General features: G+C 42.2%; 2 protein-coding genes across 7 annotated transcripts in view; one reads left to right on the top strand and one right to left on the bottom strand.

Annotated features, from left to right (window-relative positions):
• Positions 1 to 14774, bottom strand: part of DHX32 (DEAH-box helicase 32 (putative)) — a 48969-nt gene extending 34195 nt beyond the window's left edge. The window contains exons 1-5 of one of the 3 annotated variants that reach the window (XM_075612259.1): positions 14694 to 14774; positions 14109 to 14310; positions 11155 to 11238; positions 9669 to 10154; positions 3266 to 3459 (exon numbers count right to left, since the gene is read on the bottom strand). In XM_075612259.1, coding sequence (XP_075468374.1) covers positions 3266 to 3459; positions 9669 to 9959 — 485 coding nt within the window. In that variant the 5' untranslated portion in view covers positions 9960 to 10154; positions 11155 to 11238; positions 14109 to 14310; positions 14694 to 14774. Of the gene's footprint in view, positions 1 to 3265; positions 3460 to 9668; positions 10315 to 11154; positions 11239 to 14108; positions 14311 to 14693 lie in introns of those variants that run through there. The other 2 variants (XM_075612260.1, XM_075612258.1) reach the window with 2 other exon arrangements.
• Positions 6872 to 20000, top strand: part of FANK1 (fibronectin type III and ankyrin repeat domains 1) — a 69882-nt gene continuing 56753 nt past the window's right edge. Inside the window, exon 1 of one of the 4 annotated variants that reach the window (XM_075612265.1) lies at positions 6872 to 7156. In XM_075612265.1, the coding sequence (XP_075468380.1) occupies positions 7138 to 7156 (19 nt within the window). In that variant the 5' untranslated portion in view covers positions 6872 to 7137. Of the gene's footprint in view, positions 7157 to 14076; positions 14292 to 20000 lie in introns of those variants that run through there. The other 3 variants (XM_075612261.1, XM_075612263.1, XM_075612262.1) reach the window with 3 other exon arrangements.

Raw genomic sequence — 20000 nt, 5'->3', positions numbered from 1 at the left:
ATGGCATACATCCAAGAGTTCTCAAGGAGTTAAGCTTAGTAATAGCAAAACCATTATATTTAATATTCAAGGACTCCATTTCCACAGGCTCAGTACCACAAGATTGGCGTAAAGCAGATGTGGTGCCTATATTTAAAAAGGGAGCTAGATCACAACCGGGAAATTACAGACCTGTAAGCCTGACTTCAATAGTAGGGAAACTAATTGAAGGTTTAATACGGGATAATATTCAGGAATACCTAATGGAAAATAAAATTATTAGTAATAGTCAGCATGGATTTATGAAGGATAGATCTTGCCAAACTAACCTTATTTGTTTCTTTGAGGAGGTAAGTAGGAATCTAGACCAGGGTAATGCTGTTGATGTGGTCTACTTAGATTTTGCAAAGGCTTTTGATACGGTTTCACACAAGAGGTTGGTGTACAAAATAAAGAAAGTTGGACTCAGTAATAATATATGCACCTGGATTGAAAACTCGTTAAAAGGACAGACAACAGAGGGTTGTCATAAATGGGACTTTTTCAGGTTGGGCTAAAGTCGTGAGTGGAGTACCTCAGGGATCGGTAACTGGGACCCCTGCTTTTTAACTTGTTTATTAATGACCTTGAGGTTGGGATCGAGAGCAAAGTCTCCATCTTTGCTGATGATACAAAATTGTGTAAGGTAATAGAATCAGAGCAGGATGTAATTTCTCTTCAGAAGGATTTGGAGAGACTGGAAACGTGGGCAGGTAAATGGCAGATGAGGTTTAATACAGATAAATGTAAGGTTATGCATTTGGAATACAAGAATAAAAAGGCGACTTACAAATTAAATGGAGATATATTGGGGGAATCCTTGATGGAGAAGGATTTAGGAGTGCTTGTAGACAGCAGGCTTAGCAATAGTGCCCAAAGTCATGCAGTAGCTGCAAAGGCAAACAGGATCTTATCTTGCATCAAACGGGCAATGGATGGAAGGGAAGTAAACATAATTATGCCCCTTTACAAAGCATTAGTAAGACCACACCTTGAATATGGAGTACAATTTTGGGCACTAATCCTAAGAAAAGACATTATGGAACTAGAGAGAGTGCAGAGAAGAGCCACCAAATTAATAAAGGGGATTGACATTCTAACTCATGAGGAGAGGCTAGCTAAATTAGATTTATTTACATTAGAAAAGAGGCGTCTAAGAGGGGATATGATAACTATATACAAATATATTCAGGGACAATACAAGGAGCTTTCAAAAGAACGATTCATCCCACGGGCAGTACAAAGGACTCGGGGCCATCCCTTAAGGTTGGAGGAAAGGAAATTTCACCAGCATCAAAGGAAAGGGTTCTTTACAGTAAGGGCAGTTAAAATGTGGAATTCATTACCCATGGAGACTGTGATGGCAGATACAATAGATTTGTTCAAAAAAAGGTTGGACATCTTTTTAGATGGGAAAGGTATACAGGGATATACCAAATAAGTATACATGGGAAGGATGTTGATCCAGGGATTATTCCGATTGCCAATTCTTGGAGTCAGGAAGGAATTCATGGTTTTTTGTTTGCCTTCCTCTGGATCAATAAGTATAGATATAGGATAAAGTATCTGTTGTCTAAATTTAGCATAGGTTGAACTTAATGGACGGAAGTCTTTTTTCAACCTCATCTACTATGTAACTATATATATATATATATATATATATATATAATCAAAAAATAAATAGATGATACCGTTCTGTGGCTAACGAAATGCTTTTATTTGTGCGAGCTTTCGAGATACACTGATCTCTTCTTCCGGCAATGTTACAATGAATGAAGCAAGCAAAAGCTATACTATAAACAGTGTCTATTGGAATGTTCTGTGTGCTGGTCCTTTCCCCGGTGTGGATGTGTTTTATGGCTGGAGGTGTCAAAAGGTTCCTGAAAGCAAGTGATGAAAGAGTGTGTATGTGTATCAGTGTGAATTAACATGAATGGAGAGCCCACAGTATATACAGTGCTTTACAAAAGGTGTGTGTGGAGTGGGAGCGGATATAAATGGTGTGGGTGGGTGTGGAAATGTGAGAGTTAGTAGCATAACTAAAAGTGTGTGTGGATACTATGTGGTCCCTATTGGTGTATAGGGATGGAAAAACAAGGAGTATAAGTATGTGTGAGAGACAGCTGTGTGTGCATACATATAGCACAGTATGTACAGACATGGCCTATAGCGCTCATGGGAAGAGATTTCACTTGTGTCAGTAATGACTCATAAAATTTCGATCTCTATTTAGGCCACTGCTAAGTGTCCCGAACAGTTGCATAAATTTGTATTCATGCAACCGTCTCTCTTTCGGTGTTTTAAGATTACCTTTGAGTATGGCAACCCTCAGATCGTTCATCTTATGGCCAGAGTCAGAGAAATGTTCGCCAACAGGACTGTCTCTTGTTCCGCGTGTGATGCTGTGGCGGTGCAGGTTCATTCTCTTGTTTAGCCCCTGCCCTGTCTCACCTATGTAGTAGCAGCCCCCTGGGCATTTCATGCACACGAGCGCTATAGGCCATGTCTGTACATACTGTGCCATATGTATGCACACACAGCTGTCTCTCACACATACTTATACTCCTTGTTTTTCCATCCCTATACACCAATAGGGACCACATAGTATCCACACACACTTTTAGTTATGCTACTAACTCTCACATTTCCACACCCACCCACACCATTTATATCCGCTCCCACTCCACACACACCTTTTGTAAAGCACTGTATATACTGTGGGCTCTCCATTCATGTTAATTCACACTGATACACATACACACTCTTTCAGGAACCTTTTGACACCTCCAGCCATAAAACACATCCACACCGGGGGAAGGACCAGCACAGATAACATTCCAATAGACACTGTTTATAGTATAGCTTTTGCTTGCTTCATTCATTGTAACATCGCCGGACGAAGAGATCAGTGTATCTCGAAAGCTCGCACAAATAAAAGCATTTCGTTAGCCACAGAACGGTATCATCTATTTATTTTTTGATTATTGAAGCTCGGCTAACACGGTACTGATACCTCTACATACATACATATATATATATATATATATATATAGTCACTCTGGAGCCACCTTCTTCCCCGTCTTGGACACACTTCTTCTTTTCCCCACTGCTTTTGTCAGCTGCTTTGTGCGGTGATGGCTCGGTGATTTGCTGAGGGCTTTTCTTTTTAGCCTTTGCACTCAGCGTGAGCTGACAGCTGTACAGGGTAAGGGGGGGGGGGGGGGATTAAACACAAAGGCACACAAACCTTAAGATCGTTTCATTTGTACAACAATTCTCTAAAGGGACAACATAACCAACTTCATGTCCGATATTGACATCCATTTCATCCGCGACTCTCATTGCCAGCCACGCAGCTGCCTGCTTCTGCACTTGTGTGCAGACTACCACTCCGTGCTGATAGTGCACTGATAAGCAATATTCTGCACACCACTGAGGAATCTAAAGAACAGGAGAAAAACATAGCGTTTAGTATGTCACTTTATAATGCATATTGAGTTACTACACTAAGGGTTAATCAGTGCAAGCTTAGCTTCAGTGTTACTGCAATAGCTGTTCCATTCTAACTAGCTGGCCACTGACAAATGAATAGGGGAATAAAGGGATATAAAGCTGGCAGGTCGCAACAGATGGCTGGGCCAGGAATATATTACATGGGCAGGGAACAGACAGACATGAGCTCAGGAACAAGCTTGAAACTTTCTCTTCTGAAGCCCTGGGAGGCCAAATACATTGCTAAGGTGACATATTTAGTCCCAGGGGAGAAGACGACTGATGCAATTCCTAAACGCCTCTGCCATCTGATTTATAAAGCAGTCCCAACTGCTGACACGAGAAAACACATTGTGGCTTACACACCCCAATAAGTAAATAGGCAAGTAGAAGACAAAAAGTATTTGCATCATTTTTAGCATGTATACTGTATGGCTTGGAGCCAAAATATAAAACGTATGCAATCAAATAAAGATGAGTTAGTGGAAAGAATCAGACACTTGTGCAGACATTCTTTGCTTGCAACACAGCTGGTAGTAAATGGGTTAAATGTACAAAAAAGGAGAAACATGGGCCAATGTACTAAGAAATAATTTGTGAATCAACATTTTTATACTAGAAAGTAATACAAATGACCATAAAATGTGCGTTGCATGTAGAAAGGTTTCAATTAACACACTGACTCTTTTTTAGTGTATATATATATTGCCAACCAATATATACAGGCTGCAGAGTGTAAATCCTGCAATGCAATCCTAGCAAGGCAAGCTTACAATATGATTAGGCGAGATGCTGTGGAGGATGTCTCTTGTGGCAGCTATGACTTGATGTCATCTCATGCTGTGTAGGTAAGAGGGGAAGCTGAGCAGAGAGAAAAACATCTTGTAAGAGCTATAAGATATACTGTACGCAGTACCTGTTAACTTGTTATAGAGCTGTAGATTTTCCCATGTGTGGCTGTTTTATTGTTGCGTTATTTGAAAGACGTAGTTGTGTGGAAACCAATATGAAGTACTTACATGTACAGTAGGTTAACGCATGGGTGCGCAACCCCAGCCCCCCCCCCCCCCTAACAGGTCAGGTTTTCAGGATATCCCCTGCTTCAGCACAGGTGGCTCAATCAGTCCCTGCATCAGCACAGGTGGCTCAATCAGAGGCTCAGTCTGAGCCTCTGATTGAGCCACCTGTGGTGGGACTGGGATATTCTGAAAACCTGACATGGGGGCTTAAGGACTGGAGTTGAGTGCCCCTGCACTAAACAATAAGGGCTCGCTTACTACCCTTTTACTACTAAGTATAAGTGTGTGTGTGTGTGTGTATGTGTATATATATAATATATGTATGTATATAATATATATAATGGAAATATTACTGTAAGCTCATTTGCATGTCTTAGACAGGTCTGCAACCACACCTTTCACCATTATCACCCAGCACACAGCACTTCCACTGCAGCAAGGGATTCTGGGAAATGACATGCAAATGAGCACACAGTGCCACCTTTTGCTTAAAAACCATTTAACATGGTCCCCTATAAGCTTAAGCTTGCTGCATTTCACAGCTTTGAGCACAGCCAAGGTTAAGATGCATAGCCAGTGAACCCACCCACCCACAGACAGCTGTTTCAACCTTAACGGGTCTCCTCAGTGTGGGGTTGGTTATACTGGCTTTGCAAAATGAAGCAGGGATAGGTTTCACCACACTTAGTTAAGTTATGGTGGGTAAAAAAAGTGACAAAAACCCTCCACAGTAAAGCATATAGCAAATGGAAATATTACTGTATGCTCATTTGCATGTCTTAAGACAGGTCTGCAACCCCGACTTTCAGCATTATCACCCAGCACACAGTGCTTCCACTGCAGCATATATATATATATATATATATATATACACACACATATATATATATATACACACATACATATATACATATATACATATATATATATATATATATATATATATACATACATACATACATACACATATAGCAAATACATATACACACCCGCATACTTACATACATAGTATAAATTCAATCAAAGGGGTGATAAGAAAGAGGACAAATAGAATAACAGAAGAAAACGCACTGTGAGCAGCCACATGCAAACACAATGTTGAAGATTAATAAAAAATGTTTAAACTTTAAGGGACAAACTCTATTAGATAGGTTACCCCTACTAGTCCCCTGAAGCTTTAGGAGCAGAAGACACTCGTTGTAGGTTATCATGCCCCGATCTAGCGTTTACCGCCCTTCAAGTCAATGGCAATTAACACCGGTCCAAGGTGCGATACCCCCATCGACCATTAATGAATTCCAGCATTAGGGTCCTGGGCCTTATAAAATAGGATCCAATGCGGGACGATCGAAGTGCGATCGGGTGAAAACTGCCATTTACTGCGTTACTCAATAAGCTGTGAAGTCGCTTCTCCATGGCAGGGAAACACTTCACTGTACATTGAATAAAGCACAAATAAACACCTATTCCACGTGGTGAGCAGCACAGTTATGTATGATTTAACTTCTATTCCTGTGAACGTGTTAACTTGACATTAAGAACGTGTCACTATATTGAATAAGAGGTGGGACTCCACCAGCGGCAGGCCCGCTATCATTGGCAGTTTAAGTGCCAAAAGGTGGCAGCTACTGTCAGTGCCGGGAATCATCCGCATCCACTTTAAATAGACACAGGCCCACAGGAATACAAGTTGGGATTCGTAAGGCACCCACAGGCAATGAGCTGAGTGAGTGTCCTGCTGCCACACTAAATAATGACATGACAGGGATGAAGCACCGCGAACGCTTGACAAACAGCATTGTTTGTTATTGTGACTACAAACGTAGACTGAAAATAGCACGAATTTGAGCCCATCACATACATATTGTCTGGTATCTCACTGAAAAAAAATATTTCCTCTTTGCTTTATTAGGAAAGAACCGAATATGAGCTCCAGGGGGACAAAGGATCACTGAATGGTGAGATATGTAGGTATGATAAACGGAGCAAAACCCGGGTTGGGGAGGCAAGTAGTCTTAGCAAAAATCGTTTGGAGCAGCAGTCACCTCGATCCACTTTTTGTTCTCTTTACTTTATTGCCAGCACAAAGTACAGTATGGGAAAGGTAAAGGCAGAAAACCTAGCAGGTTAATGCCTGAATTAAACAGTATTCTGTGGGAAAATACACTTAGTTATTAGATTAGCAAATTCTCCTATTTGAATTGGCTAATCCAGTGGTTCTCAACTCCAATGCTCAAGATCCCCCAACCAGGGCCACAGACAGGGGGGGGGGGAGAGCCAAGATAAGTGCCCTGGGCCCGGTGGCTGCTGGGAGCCTGGCTGACCGGTGCTGAATGTAACTCCTGCGTCCAGCTGCCGTGCCTCGGCTCTCCCTCAGCTGCTGCCTGCTCTCTCCAACCTGGGTGCACCCGGAAGTCAGGATCAGCTTACGGTGGGCACCAGCGGGGGAGAGAGGCCTGGTGTGGGACAAGGCAGCAGCTGGGGAGAGAGGCCTGGTGTGGGACAAGGCAGCAGCGGGGGAGAGAGGCCTGGTGTGGGACAAGGCAGCAGCGGGGGAGAGAGGCCTGGTGTGGGACAAGGCAGCAGCTGGGGAGAGCGGGGGCCGGCGATGGCAGCAACAACTAGAGGTAAGTGGTAAGTGTATTTGTAGGGATCTGTGGTAAGTGTATTTATGGGGGGTGGTGGTATTTTTTTGGGGGGGGAAGTAGCTGTATTTGTTGGGGGGTACTAAGTGTATTTCTGGGAGTGGGGAATTGTATTTGTGGAGGGGGGAATTGTATTTGTGGAGGGGGGAATTGTATTTGTGGAGGGGGGAATTGTATCTGGGGAGTAGTAGCGGTATCTGTATTTGGGGAGTTTTGTATTAGGAGGGGGTATTGTGTGTGAATTGGGGGGTTGTATGGGTATTGAGGGGAATTGTGTGTGGACAGGGGAGGAGGGGGAAATGAGTGTGAAGAAAGGGGGGGATTGACTGAGAGGGGGTAATTGATTGATAGCAGAAGGGGGGAGAAAGAAGAGGGGGTGTAAGAGAGGAAGGGGGAGAGTGAGGAAGAGCGTGGGGGAAGTGAGAGACAAAGGGGAGAGAAATACAGGTGTGAAAGGGGAGGGCTTGCAAGGTCACCGACACGGGGGGTGGGTAGGGGGCGTTGCCAACACAGGTGGGGGGGCCCGGGCAAAGCTCTAGTTCTGGGCCCCATGAAATCTGTCTGTGGCCCTCCACCCAACAGGTCAGGTTTTAAAAATGTCCCAGCTTCAGCACAGGTGGCTCAATCGAAGAGCCTGCTTCAGCAGAGGTGTCTCCGTCCTGCTGAAGACTAGGGCTGGGAAACTCCAGTCCTCAATGGCCACCAACAGGTCAGGTTTCCAGGATGTTCCTTCTTCAGCACAGGTGGCTCAGTCTTTGACTGAGCCACAGATTGAGCCACCTGTGCTGAAGAAAGGACATCCTGAATACCTGACTTGTTGGGGGGTCTTGAGGACTGGAGTTGAGAAAGCCTGTCCCAGTAATCAATGCAAAGCCTTTTAAGCTGCAGTGATTTATGGTGCTGTGTTACTAGGTAAATTACAGTTAGCAGTTCAGCACATATACATGACTCACAGGTTAAATGGTGACATAAGCTGTTTGCACACAAAGGAGAGTCACTCCTGAGATCAAAATGAACCAATGGCAGTGACATGTTTAATGGTTTAAATCTGACGATTGAGGTTCTTTTTTTCTCATTACAGAAATCAGGCACATATAAGTATGTTTAAATGTGTTTGTGTGATTAGTTTTTAAATACGGAAAGTCGAAACATGGGGTGGATTTCCCTTCGGTACTCGTTCTCTGACTGATGTGATGTGTATGATAATCAGGACCTTGCACAGGTGAAGAATATGTGGGACTGCATCTTTCCACGCAAACTACCAGATACGTGGCAACAAAAAAAAAGGATACCAATATTTGCATGTACTGTATCTGGTATTGAGACAATAGTGGTGATGCAGTTACACATTAGACATTTACCCCTCAGTAATCCCACCTAAATAACAAAGACATCTTTTTGCAATATTGGAAACACATTTTTCTAGCTCCCGGAGAACCCCTGGTGTCCACGGTACTTAAAAGTTTAGTTATCGGTGTTAGGTCCCAGGTATTTAAAATGGCTGTCCAATGGAAAGCTACAACCACCCACATTGCTGCGTCCTAATGGCCTGCGTGACCTGCAAGACTTATTGAATTTCTAAAACAGAAGGCAACTAGAAATACCACTTGTGAGCACTTTCACGTGTCAGACAGGTCTGCAACCCTGCTGTTATCTCTTAGCATACAGCGCTTTCTCTGCAGCTAGGGATTCTGGGAAATGACATGCAAATGAGCACACTGTCACCTTTTGCTTCTAATCCAATTTAACATGGAGCCCTATAAGGGGGACACTCAACTACACGACTACGTGTCCTGGAACTAAACAATGCAGTTCAGCTCCAGAAGACCCCTTTGTTCCAGTGTAAAAATGATATCAGGAATTGCTGCTTTAGCTTTAATTGATTAAGTCAGGGGTGGTCAAATCCAGTCCCAAGGGCTACCAACAGGTCAAGTGTTCAGGATATCCCCGCTTCAGCACTAGTGGCTTACTTGTGCTGAAGCAAGCACAAAAACCTTTAAACCAGACCTGTTGGAGGCCCTTGAGGCCTGGAGATGGCCACTCCTGGACTAAATGGATGAAGTTAAATTAGGTTAAGATGTTTATAAACCTACTGTAATTTTGTTTGTAGAGCTTAACATATAGGCCCAATTTTCCCTGCCCGGGATTCACCATTATCACTATATTTGTGTGGTGATGGTTTGGGGTTGCTAAAACCGGTGAATTGGATGAAGAGTAGAGGGGAGAAATACAGGCGGTACCCATCATTACATATACAGCTGTACCAATTTCTAATTTTGGGACCTGAAAGGGTGTTAGAGCCTTTGCCATTGTGTAAAATCTGGCTAAAATTGGACTCTTCGATCAAATGTTAACGAAGGGAAATACAGAATAGCTTAGTGGGGTACATCTAATATTCAGTAAAGCAGGAATCACATAAACACAGAATAATTTAAGAATCTTCTATTTGTGGAGGAAACTACTGCTAAACTGCAGGAAACAATATTATACTCACTTGAGAGCTCTTTCCGCTCTTAGCTCCTCCTGACACCACCACAATTTGGTTATGAAGTAAACTTTCCACAAAGGCATATTTCATTTTCCAGATGGGAAGTTCTTCTCTCTGCCTGAGAAGGTTGTAAAAACGAGATGAGTAAGGCAAGCCATCGAATGGATTCAACTCCAAGTCATCCAAGATCCCTTCTTCAATGTCACTGGAATCTGTCACATCCAGAAAACAGTTCCTCTCAGGGGGAACTGGGATCACAACGCTGTCCTGTTCATGGCTCTCGTGTAAAAAAGCCATTACTGGATCCTTGATGGGAAGTTTTCCATGAAGTCATCCAGTGCTACCAATAAAATACCAGTATCCAAATGGCTGCACCGGCTCTCCTATTCAGAGGTTTATCCAAATCAACGTTTCTCTGTGTACAGTAACTCCAAAACTGGCAGCAAATCCAGAAGTTTACTCAAAATGTAGAGTTGTTTAGCAAGACCACTTCTGTATCGAGAAATAACACAAGAAGGAAGCTTTAAAGCTTGCAGAATATACTTTTCCTGTGTTCGCTTTGTACTGTTGCTTAACTGCTGTTGTCTGGAGAATGATTAAGCAAAGAGTGTGCTGGCCAGCCCTCTGTTACACGTGTCTGGATCCTGATTGACTATGAATAGAAAAGCAATAGGAGTGAGGCTATTGTGATTGTAGAGATGGTCATGTGGTTGCCTAATCCCATAACAATACAGTTTACCATCGCCTATAAATGATGCACAAAAGGTCTGGGCAAGCGTTGCATTTACCATGTGCAACATCACATCTGCCACATGAAAAGTCATCAAACAATAATAGTGAATTAAATAACGTATTAAAATTAATAGACATCTGAAAGCTCCATTAAAAACGACAATATTAATGCAATGTGCGATGCATGTATAGCCACATCACATTTTCAGTCTCAATTTGCAGAGGATTACCACAATAATAAAAAGCTGAATGCAGTTTTTAGGGTTATAGACTTTAGACAATACTCCTTGTAAGTAAAGGGACACACATAAACACAGGTACTCACAGTAAGGCGAAACAACAATAGTTGATTACATCCGTGCATTATAGTTTGTTGTTAAAGGAGAGATTGCCTTCATTAATCCCTCCAGCCCCCATTGTTGGTGGGTGAGAGAGGGGTGGGAACTTGGAACCAGGATACTTAAAGCAGTAATACAAAAAGTGCAATTACTGCTTGAAAGTAGACCCTCTGCTAACCAATATTTTGAGGGGGGTCAAAAACAACAACATGGTAAGTTTTTTATTTCACTTTATTTGAGTAACTGCATTCATGGAGTTAAAGCAGCAAAACATGTGAACTCTTATATCGTTATTTTAAAATACATTAGTGCTGTAGTATTAGATAATAGTGACTGTTTTTTATTATTTATTTATCGCTTAATGCCATTTTTAATGAGGTTTTTAAAGCAACCTTTGATTTCTAAAGCAAGTTTTAACCTACCTCCCAAGCTGTGCAAGATCTTTGCCACACTTTTACTGTTTGGGATAACCTGTTATCAATGTTCCCAGCAGTTTGAGCTGTAAACTGTAACAACAGATAATGTTAATCTTAGTAATATAAGAATACATTGTAGCTGCTGAGTTACTGTGGCCATTATGTTAGGCACACAATCAGGACTTTGACAGATTTATAACAGGAGCACCAAACGATTGCCAGTTTAGTTAGGTAAGTATGTCGAATTATACATTGCCACATGCTATACTTATACAAATAATAATAATAATAAACAAGTTGGAAAGTAGTATTGCTGCTTTAAATACCACATATATTTGTACTAAGTACCTTTGCATCTGTGAAATTGACCTCTTCAATTTTGATCGCCATTTTTTGGTATGTATATAAGTGAGCTGCATACATCTTATTAATGGACTTCGAAAATGTGGTGCGATATTGAGATGAAATTGTAGTGCGGTGGGTTTAAGTATTGTATCCTCCTCTGAAACAAATCATTTTATTTCATGATGTTTCAGTTAGTAAAATGCAAGATCTCAGTGATAGTGACTTTTTGCACTTGTTTTATAAGAAGTGAATGTATCAGGGTTTATATTAACGAGGCAGCTCCACATTCTCAGCCATTGTAGATAAATTACAAAGTAATTACCAAGTAGTTCTATGCCACTGGCTGGTTAGATAGCCACCCACATTTTCATTCTGCCACGGCTCTAGGCTGCGCTTATAGTGCCGGCGTCGCTTCAAAACAAATGTATTGAAGCCGTCACGTGCGCTTATATTAGGAGCGACAGATTGGTTGCGCTCGCTGGAAGTCACTTCAATTTGAATTTTCCAGCAACCGTAGCGTGACGTCGCGTCGCTGTCACTATAAGCGCAGCCTAACACTTCTCATCCCAACTACCAATTGGAGGCTCCCAGAAATCTATATAGAGTACCGCTGTCCTGCTTTTGTTTGCACCTAAGCATTTTTTTTTTGCAGTATTTGCATTTTATACATACGTTAGTTACCCTCAGTATGTGTTATCTACAGTCAAGGTTTAGGTAAAACTTTTAACTCAGGGTGTTATGTTAAAGGAGCAGACCCCCGCACAGCAGGGAAAAATAAAACAAAAAATGATCAAAGCAATTTAATTCCTTTGAAAGATTTGATCTACCCTGAAGTAAAATAAAAAATGACTTATGTTCTGTGAAAAATCAATACATTTCTATTTTCAGCTGAACCTGGGAAATGAAGTGCGCTTACTCCCTTCCACTTTTAAATGTTTAGTTAATGAAACGATCACAAAAAACGTTTAGAAAGACGAAAGCAGCGAAGTGGGAAATGACAATATGTCTGTACTGTATGTGCAAGCAAGTTGTACAACAAAAATTATGTGGATTTGAGCATTTGCTGCTGCTGCTTTCCTTGAAAGTAAAATATCAACTGGTTAAAAATGGTTACAAAATGTCTATGCACATGTAATGTGCACTGGTTATTGTATTTCTGCCAGATATCGCAGCATTATTACAATCTATTCTAATTCAATTACACATATTATTGTGTACCCTGCGGTATATATATTTGGATACTTGTGTCCCTGATCCAAATAGTCTACATTTATATCTACTGAAATTTTGAAAAAATAAAATAAAAAATATCAAATTTCTCTATAAAACAGGTTATGTTTTAACCATCTACAGTTCACTTGTAGAATTGCTATTTTAAGAGGATACTTGATGTTTATAGTCTTTTACGTGCAGAACACATACAGGGCAAGTTTCATTATATATATGGGGCATGCTCTTATCAGGTCATAATCCACACCTCCTGACTTCTTATCTGTTCTACTTCCTGATCCTGTGGACTTTTTATGTACTGACATCAGGGTCACATTTAAGGAACAGCCTCTGTGTACACTCAAGTTTTCTTGGGCCTCTATTTAGTGGGATATTAGAAACCAGTTTCATGGGACAGCAGCATTGCATGTGTTGTATGTCTTTATTTATATAGCGCCAAAAGTGTACTCAGCGCTTCACAAAGAATACAGTACAGGGAATTATAATACAATAAGTGCAGCAAAATCAGACAATAGGAAATGAAATCCCTGTCCCGAAGAGCTTACAATCTAAGCATGTCCTTGGTGGAGTCACATACTAGTATAAGAAATTATATAGATTCTGGAGGTTTTGCAAAGTAATATTTTGGGGTTAATTTAATGTTGAAATGGATTGCAATTAATCAGTACAACTAAATTACAAAAATGTACAACTGCAAATTTTTTGTAAACAGTGTATATATAAAGAACAGCATAGATGCAATTGACTAGATCAGTGGTATCCAACTAGTTTTGGTTACGTGCCCAGCCGGTGATGCAGGAGGGCCCGCCAAGGCGGCAGATACAGGAAGTAGGGCGCGACTAGGTCTAATTTGTGGGTCCCCTCCGCAGCCGGGTAGGTCCCTGAGCAGCACGTCACAGAACCCTTTAGGGACGCCCGAAGAAAAACATCAGATCAACAAGTTGCAGGTCAACAAGTTAGTCACAAGAAATAAAGGGAGGGGGGAGTTTTTTGTTTCTTGTGAATAACTTTATGCTCCTGTAAATGATCTCTCAATGTCTTATTTTTTTTACATGATATATATATATATATATATATATATATATATGTACATAAAGTATACATTACACAACATACATTGACAGCATTCATTCTCCACACAGCCTACAGACGTTTCCACGCAGGAACATTACAGACAGACAGACAGAAACACGTGTGATTCACCCCCCTCCTAGTAATCACTCCTAAATATCCTAATTTTGGCAGCTAAAAGGAAACAAGAGAGTATTAGTAGGATCGGCCTGTCCCTCCCATCCAGGGAAACCTGTCTGCCCAGGTCCCTCAGAGCCAGGTAACATTGACACAGTGTTACTGCTTTAGTATTGTGACGTCACACAGGCCCACACCTTACTAGACTTTACCCGTCCTGATTCACGCGGGAGTTTTTCGGACCTGCGGGCCTCCGTACGTTTCCTGGTGCAAAGCCGCTGCCATGACAACCAAAAGAAAGCGTCGGCCTGTTGATTGAAAGACCCCAATTCAAAGCGGGAGGCAGTAGTGAGGAGACGCAGGGAACATGGAGAAGTCAGGTAACAGCCGCAGGGAACACTGCAATGACATCAAATAAATTAACTGACTTAAAATAAATATACTGACATCGTAATACACAATAAATAATAATCATAATTATTAACAAATAATAATAGTAATAAACACTAAATAATAATATACATAATTATTAACATATAATAATAGTAATAAACAGAATGAGCTGAAAGAGCAAAGGCACAACAACATGCCACATTACCAGTGCAGATCAGAAAGGACTTCCTCATATTGCATCAGTGTAGGAAGCTACCTGTTCTAAGGAGAGATTTGCTTTGCAGCAACTTAGCAAATAAATAGGAGTGTCTGCGTTTATTTAGTTATATTTATTAAGGAGTGTATGCAGTTTCCTATAGATCAAAATAAAGAGGAATATGAACACATACCTGTCAGTTCTCACTGGGTTTCTGTAATGCTCGCTGCTTGGGAGTCAGTCTCACTTATGGCTCACTTATGGGAAGCCTGAGTTGCTCTTCTGGGCTATATGCGCTATGCATGTATTAGTCTCAGTCTTTAATGTTAATATCGTAACATTTAAATGTCATTGTTTTGGTGCAGAATCTATTTGGATGTTTGTGTGTGCTCATTTGCATGACATTCCCCAGGATCCCTGGCAGCAGTGGAAGCATTGCATGCTAAGAGATAATGGGGAAAGGCAGCGTTTCAGACATGTCATAGGCCTTGATTATACTGGCGGCGGCCGGGCACACGTCCTCCCTCAGGGCGATGCGCCCGAAACCTGCACAGAAGGCGACAGGGAGGCGTGCCCTCGTTTGGCATCGCGCACCCGGCCACTTTGGGTATAAGCGCGGCCTAAGGCTACGTCCTCAGCGCGCGCTCGCGAGCAACGGAGCGCCTGGTGGCATTTGTGGCCTTCACCCGAGCGATCTGAGGACTTCAGATCACTCGTTACGCGGAGGCGTGGCCTCATGTGACTGGTTCACCCTCATTGGCTGAACTGCTGCCGTGACCATCGCTCGGCCGCCGTGACAAAAGTCAAATTTCTTGACTATTAAAAATATGGTTGTGCCATCGCGCTTTGTGTACGTGTGCGAACGGACTGACTGGAGCCGGCCCCATGGAGGGCCGTCTCTTGTTCGCGCTGCGCACGCCGTTGCGATCACTGGGACCAAGGCCTGAATCATGTGAGTGTGTTCACGTGTGGTGTTTTTATTTGCTATTAGAAACTGTTAGTCAGGTGTCTTAGCCCCTCTTATCAGACAATTTAGCAGTTCAATGCAAAATAATACTGAGTCTGTTTATAAGACCCTCAAACATTGACCGCATGAAAATATATACAATTTCGTTTTTCTCTTTCCTTGTGGGATACAGAAACACTTCCTATGAAGGCTCCATAATGCATGCAATTTATTATTTACAAAGAGCTTGCTACCATTAACACTTGCATTTGTGAACTTTATTTGTATATACTAGTAGACTAGGTTGACCATTTTCTCCCAGTGAAAAACCAGGACAACAGTTGCGCATGTGCTAATGGCCCACACCGATTGCGTATGTGCCGGATCGGCTATTGCCGGATGCGCATGTGGCTCTTGGCGGCAGTGCATTTGAGATCGGCGTGGGCCATTCATGCATGCGCAGGATCAGCGTTTGCCGGCCACGCATGCGCGATCGGCTTTTGCTGGCAGCGCATTTGCGATCGGCGTGGGCAAACAAAACAAAAAAAAGTGCGTGTGTGCCGTGCACGCGCATTTTAAGTGAAACTTTTGTATTTTGTCACATAAATTGTATTTGTGATGGTTATGTTTTTAAATAAAAATAGAATTTCAGTGCCAAAACGCAAAGAAGTTTGACTTAGAACGTGGGTGCGCGGCACAAACCCCTTGTTTTACCTATTTGTACTTCTATATGTATAGTAACTGTAAATTCCTTGTGTGTGTCTCTCTCTGTGTGTGTGTGTTGCGTCTGTACATGTGGTGCAGGTGCGCCCGGACGTGGCTCTTTTGCGCAGGCTTGTCCCATGTTGCCTATTGCGCAGGTGCACCCGGACGCAGCGCCTACTGCACAGACGCACCCCCGGTGCCTACTGCGGAGGCGTGGCCGGACGTGGCGTGTACAGTGCAGGTGTGCCCCATGGCACCCACTGCACAGGAGCACTTAGACGCGGCAGGTACTGCGCAGGAGTGCCCCACAGCGCCTGCTGCGCAGGTGTGCCCGCATGTCTAAGAATGATGATTTTGAGCGCAACAGGCTTGCACCCATTAGTTCTGTGACGTCACTCTTGTTACGTTTTTTTCGTTACAAGGCATGGATTTTGTCCCAAGAAAAACATGTAGGTGCCAGCAAAGAAGTTTCACTTAAAAAATTGGATGTTTTGGAACCTAAAAAAAAATATATATATATCACCGGGACACAATCCCAAAAAACGGAACAACCGGGACGTCTGGTCACCTTATAATACACATACAATAGAGGTGGTGATAGTTTCTATAACATTTTGATGATTTATAAAATCAGTGATTGATCTTTAGTTGTAATTAGCAGAAGGTGCAAGCATTAAAGAGAAACAGCAGTGTAAGGCCTCGGCCATGTTTACTGCTGGCGGGTGGAGGCGCGATGAGGCTGAGGGAAAGCGGGTGCTTTCCCTGGCCTTAGACAGCGCGCCGTCCGTGGGCGTGTCGGTGGGCGGGCCAGTGACGTCACGGAGCTGGTTCGCCCTCATTGGGCGAACCGCTCACGTGACAGGCCCTGCGCTCCGGCAAGCGGGAACATTTAAAATTTTCCTAAGACCTACGCTTCTGCGTAGGGGAGCCCAAACTAAAGCTGCTCTCATTGCGGCTGTAGGGGCTCAGTGCCGAGCGGAAGTGCACCTCAGCCCACAAGCAGTATCCATGGATGCGGCCTAACTCTCCTTGGCTTTCACACAATAGCAGAAATAGGTGCAGCTGGTTTAAATAGGTACAGTTGGAGGGTATGCCTACCAATATTACCTAAAATATCTGATCTCAAAGCACATAAGTGGCAAACTCTACCAATACATTCTCTATGGAGGGAAAAAAAAACCAAACAAACTATGCATTTTATTATTTTTAAAATACAATAAGAGTATTGGAAATGAAAATACATTTGTATGTTCAGTTACATTGTTGGGAAGCATGTTTTGTGTCAGGCTCTCTAAAATGTCAGATGTAATGTATATAATATTATTTGGCTAATTGCTGTTCCTGGAATTGATAAAACTTGTGAAGAAACTTGTCTGATATTTCCGTTTCCTAATTGTTCAGTGATCTATAAATATGTATTCAAAACGCACAGTCGTCCATTACTGGTGTTATTGTAATTATTCACCCATAGCAGACTGTGAATTTTGTAGTACAGTATGTGGCAAAGACATACAAAGGTTTACAATGTGACCCTCTGGCAGTGAAAGGCTTAAGATCTGAGGACTTCAGGTCACTGGTGACTGTGGAACTGCACATGTAGAGCTGTGTTTTATACATGGGAAGCACATTTATCCCCCTGATAATGAACATCTATACCTCCATCAACTTCCAGCACACCAAAGTTACATTTTTCTTGAGAAAATATAATTTTGTAGTTTTACTAGTGTGCCATGTTTATTTTTTATGTCCATCTCACCATAAGGACTAATGATTAATAAAAAGCATTAAGGGCCATATTTACTAAGCGCTGCTATTCCATAAGACACCTTATGGCCAATTGACTTGAGTAAGCCGGAAGGTCTCTTATGACATTTCACTGCTTGGTAAATATGGGCCCATTTATGTAGCCATTGCTTTATACTACAGCAGCACAATCATAGTAGTGAGCAGAATTCATAACATCAGCTGATCTTTTCTTTCTATTAAATAATGAGATGATTATGGCTAAAATAACCATTAGAACATCCTTATTATTTGTCACAGTTTTACAGATCATTCATTTTCGTCATTTTTCCCCATCTAACAAATGTAAGGGTTGAAATGACAAAAGTATTACATTATAAACACTGGTTCTTGAAGAAAATAGCTTAGTGTGGTTTGTTTCCAAGCATGCTTTTCCCTGGCATTCTGACAATAAATTAATAGCATTTGCAATGTTTCTATGTGTGACAGGTTTAAAACTGCACTAATTACATAATTGAACGAGTGTTTTTAATTGCAGCATTATCAATAAACATGGCTGAAGCATTTTAGTCATAAAGTATAATGCTGTTGACAAGATTAAAGCTGCAGTTCAGTCTATATCCTGCATGTGTGTTTTTTTTAATAAATCTGTTCTGTAGTAAGAAATAATACTTTTAGCATTTTCTGTTTTTAAAAAAACAACTTTGAAAGACCAATTTTCTTGTATTCTATTTTAACAAGCATTTGCTAAGGCACTGCCCCTTCATGTCCTGTCACAAACCCAGGCACACCCCTTTGTCAGCACTGCCCTCCCTCTCTCTAAACGTGCACTAGCATCTGGTCACATGATCTTCCTCATACAGTAGTACATTCAAGGAAGCTGGAGAAAAGGGATCAGCTATGCATAGCAGCTCGGATAGGCGATTTCAAACTTATTACAGTGTTTATTCCATTCATTGCACATGTATATAATGTAAAATTGTAATAATTCCATTTATAGCAAACGTGTATATGTGAATATTATTTAGATGTATATGTATGTTACTGAAATGTGGAGTGAGTGTGTAGGTAAATACACACAATACACTTCCACTGCATATATATATTATATATATTATATATGTATGTATATGTGAAGTTATGCGAGTAAAAAAGTGACAAAAACCCTCCATAGCAAGGCAAATAGCAAATGGAAATATTACTGTATGCTCATTTGTATGTATATATATATTTATATACACACACACTTCAAATACGGATAGTGATTCACGTAAATGATATATATATTCACTTTCTGGGAGTATAAGAGTGACTGTCCTGTTGTTCCTTTTTTTGTATCCATCATTGAATGGTATGCACCCTCTCTTTACGTTTATTTTATACTAGCTGAGAGACCCGGCGTTGCCCGGGATGTAATGTTCCCGCTCCTCTCTCTCTCCTCACCCCTCCCCCTCTCTCTGTTTGTCCCCCATTCACATCAATCCAGTTCCCCCCCTCCCTCCTTTACAGCTTCATGCAGTGTGTGTGCGTCAGTCATTGTGTGTGCGTCAGTCAGTCAGTGTGTGTGCGCGCGCGTCAGTGAGTCTGACGCAGAAACACAAACACACACACAGACTGACTGACGCACACACTCACACAGTCAGTGTGTGCGTGTGTGTGTGCCTCAGTCAGTCAGTGTGTGCGTGCGGCAGTCAGTCAGTCATTCAGTCAGTGTGTGGGTGTGGGGGTGTGCGCGCGCGCGCGTCAGTAAGTGTGTGTGTGTCAGTCAGTGTGTGTGTGTGTGTGTGTCAGTCAGTGTGTGTCAGTCAGTGTGTGTGTGTGTGTGTGTGTGTGCAGCAGTCAGTGTGTGTGTGTGCAGCAGTCAGTGGGTGTGTGTGCAGCAGTCAGTGTGTGTGTGTGTGTGCGCGCGCGTCAGTCTGTGTATGTGTGCGTGTGGCTGTGAGGGGTTGTGTGCATGCGGCTGTGAGGGGTTGTGTGCGTGCGTCAGTATGTATGTGTGTGTGTCAGTCAGTGCGTCAGTCAGTGTGTGTGTGTGTGTGCGTGCGTCAGTCAGTCAGTGTGTGCGTGCGTCAGTGTGTGTGCGTGCGTCAGTCAGGGTGTGTGCGT

Source organism: Ascaphus truei, chromosome 8 (assembly GCF_040206685.1).
Source record: "Ascaphus truei isolate aAscTru1 chromosome 8, aAscTru1.hap1, whole genome shotgun sequence".
Classification (NCBI taxonomy): domain Eukaryota; kingdom Metazoa; phylum Chordata; class Amphibia; order Anura; family Ascaphidae; genus Ascaphus; species Ascaphus truei.
The sequence above is the reverse complement of the archived record's forward strand: the minus strand, read 5'-3'. Positions and strand labels throughout refer to the sequence as shown.